Source organism: Tigriopus californicus, chromosome 6 (assembly GCF_007210705.1).
Source record: "Tigriopus californicus strain San Diego chromosome 6, Tcal_SD_v2.1, whole genome shotgun sequence".
Lineage (NCBI taxonomy): Eukaryota > Metazoa > Arthropoda > Copepoda > Harpacticoida > Harpacticidae > Tigriopus > Tigriopus californicus.
The window spans coordinates 5,105,420-5,108,512 of record NC_081445.1 but is presented as its reverse complement, the minus strand read 5'-3'; the positions used below and the strand labels follow the sequence as shown (position 1 = coordinate 5,108,512).

Genomic DNA, 3,093 nt, shown 5'->3' with positions numbered 1-3,093 from the left:
GTGCTGACCAATCAATGGTTTACCTTTAAATGGGTTCGAAATCCTTGGGTTTGCCTCCACGGGTTGAGAAAAAGCCTTCGTATTTGCTATTAAATCGGCCCAAAGTTCGTTCTTCATGCGGCAATTCGTTCTATTTTCCATTAACCCATAGACAATATAAGCAAGGGAATGTGCTTTTGTGATTGCCCAATCCACAAACAATGTTCAGGTATAGGAGATCCTGGGCAAATATTTCCTCCAACTCTTTCTCCACATCAAGGTCGATTTTGGACAACAAGAGTTTGACCTGCTAGTACGTTTCCTTCACAGGAGAGATGGCAAGAATGAAGGTCCTCTTCACACCAGAGCTCTTGAAAATGCCTTGATCAGGATCAACCTGCCTATAGATATGGGGCCAAAGTCAAGCTTGGCAAAGCGCAGCAATTTTTGTGAACAATTATAACATAGGCCACATGGGAGTCGTGAATCCTTTGACAATGTATGTCAAGACCGCATGGGATAATGATGGTTGAAGGTTTGAAACCATGTCGCTAAACTCATGATGGAAAATCAGTATTAGACATTAACTCGACATTAACAATAACGAGTAATTCTTTTAGTTTTTTGGTCGTTACAATTACATACATTTAGAATGTAATGCATCCATATTCTTGATTCTATTTGTGAGAGCTGAATTAGCAATCCTGCCTTTCCAAAACAAAACGCAATTGTGGAAGAAACTGAGACACCATGAATATTTCTTTCAACTTTGGGTATATTTAAATGCTTTAACCGATCACGAAATTAACTTACGGAACATGCTAGGGGAATACATTTTGTCTCCTATATAAAAGTATGATGGCAAAATTTGTTTATAATTTATTTTCTGGGAATTTAATAGCTCCTGGGGCGTGTGTAATTATGATGATGTATGAATTAAGTTAGAGGATTTCTTGTGTCACTTTTATCCACATTCAGAATCCACTATATTCACTTTTTCTTAAATCTCACTCAGTACAAGTACGCACATCAGATTTTGGTTAGACCAGAGCATGACAGATCTACGAGAGTTTGGCATGCAACAACACCAAAGAGTCACTTTGATGGGGATTTAACGGACATGAATGTTTCACCTAATGAAATCAAGTACTTATATGTCAGATGGATAATGTTTGTGGAAGAGGATATATTTCTAACAATGAAATTTCATGTTGTAAGATTTTCAGATGGTCACCAAGTGTCTCAACAAGTCTTGATTATATTGTAACCGCGTGAAAAGACATATTAAGCTGCATTTTGGCCTCGATTTTTTTGGAAGAATGTAAAAGTGAATATTCTACCCGGTTGCAATTCAAAATTAATGTGCACGAAACCACGCGGGGGTATCTCATTGTGAAGAACAGTACCCTGAGAAAAAAGATTATGTTAAAATGAAGGCAGTGCAGGTGAACAAAAGCAAACAAAAGCTTTTCATACCTACCACTCTCACAGACCCCAAAGTCGAACCCCATTCCGGACCACCAGGTTGAACACCCAAATGAGCAACCATTGCAAATAATAGAAAAAGCATTGAAACCTGCTTCCCGTGTCTGAAAGAGAGGATCTTGACAGAATCCCAGCACTTATAGCAAAACTCAATTTCTTGTCGCAATTACTTTCTGGTAACAATGCCGTTATTCCAGAGCGCGATTTTTTTGAGGGATTAATCAGCCACACGAATAAGTGCTCGTTTGAATCCAGATATGAGTCTTCAATATTGAGTATCAGCCCAAACTTGAAACCTGCTCGATAAACCTAAGTCCAGATTAGCAATATGTTTCGATTTTTTTATTATTTTTGATTACTAGGTTCGAAGGGGTTATAGACTCGGTCGATCATCACATCGTCCACTTGGTTCCAATAGTCAGTGTCACAGTCCGTATCAGATTGGTTCTCCGTCAGTGGATGTGGTCAGCATCTAAAAGTTTCTTTGAAAAAGGTCAAGGTCGGGGAAGAGTATCAAACTGAGGACCCTCTTATGCTAAGAAACTGAGCTAAATCCTGCACTACGTCTCCACCCTATTCTTTTTTTGCAATCTTTCTCTTTACCGCTGCCGGGGATGGGATCTCCAACAGTTCAATATGAAATCATTTACCTTTAAATTCATATAATATCTGATACACCAACGAATTAGAGAAGGTAGATCAGGCTAGCCCTTGAATGTAGGATTGATCAGATGCCCAGGTCTGACTTAAATCCTGCTACTGGATCAACGCCTACATACGCCCTACGAATATTTGAAGGGAGCAAATTGAACAATGAAGGAGCCCGAGAAAGAAGAGAGTTGAACTTCATTGTTTTAACTAGCCTGGATTATCAAGGGCTTGAAGGTGATATCAAAACGCACATTAATCCTCTACGTTCTATTAGAACTGACCCTAAATCCTGGGTTGGGACAAAGCTCATGGATGCTTTTGAAGACGTACAGTATCAGATACCTTTCGTACCTTCTCTGAACAGTGTACAGTCCCAACTGTTTTAGTCTCTCCCAGTAACAGAGCATTCCACGGAGTCTATCCAAAGGGTTATGACATATAAAGTCATAAATATTTTGATGACCAATAAATTGGCATATCATTAGCATCACCTTTCAAACACCTTGAAATATGCTTTCAGATGGATGTCGCTACGTGTACCTCGACGTGGGCTCAAATGTTGGCATTCAAGTCAGAAAGCTCTTTGAGCCTGATCTCTATCCAGATGCGTTGGTTCATAAGGTCTTCAATGAAGCTTTTGGCAATCCTCGAGACCTTTCTGTGATATGCTCGGTCGGTTTCGAGCCCAACCCAAATCATTCGAAAAAACTTTCACGTTGTGGATAAAGCATCAAACAGTGCACACTTGAAACGAAACAAGAAAACGCAAGATGCAAAGTAACGTCTGGCAAGCTGTACAGTAGAATGAATCTCTTTTAAGATTTTTTTTTTGCCTAGTGGATCCAAATTTATTTGCTGCAAATTTATCCAAATGAAAATTATTGAATTTATCCCTGAAAACACGCAAAATATCTCATTCGTTGTTTGTACCCCCTTTAGTTTAGAACGGTCTCACCTCGATCGCTTTCATTAGATGGC

At 39.2% G+C, this 3,093-nt stretch overlaps 1 protein-coding gene across 1 annotated transcript in view; it reads left to right on the top strand.

Annotated features, from left to right (window-relative positions):
* The window catches only part of LOC131882819 (uncharacterized), a gene marked incomplete at its 3' end in the record, with an annotated part of 15,065 nt that extends 12,235 nt beyond the window's left edge, over nt 1–2,830 (top strand). Inside the window, 1 exon segment of the mRNA XM_059230089.1 lies at nt 2,636–2,830. Within this exon segment, the coding sequence (XP_059086072.1) occupies nt 2,636–2,830 (195 nt within the window).
* Nucleotides 2,831–3,093: the final 263 nt, after the last annotated feature.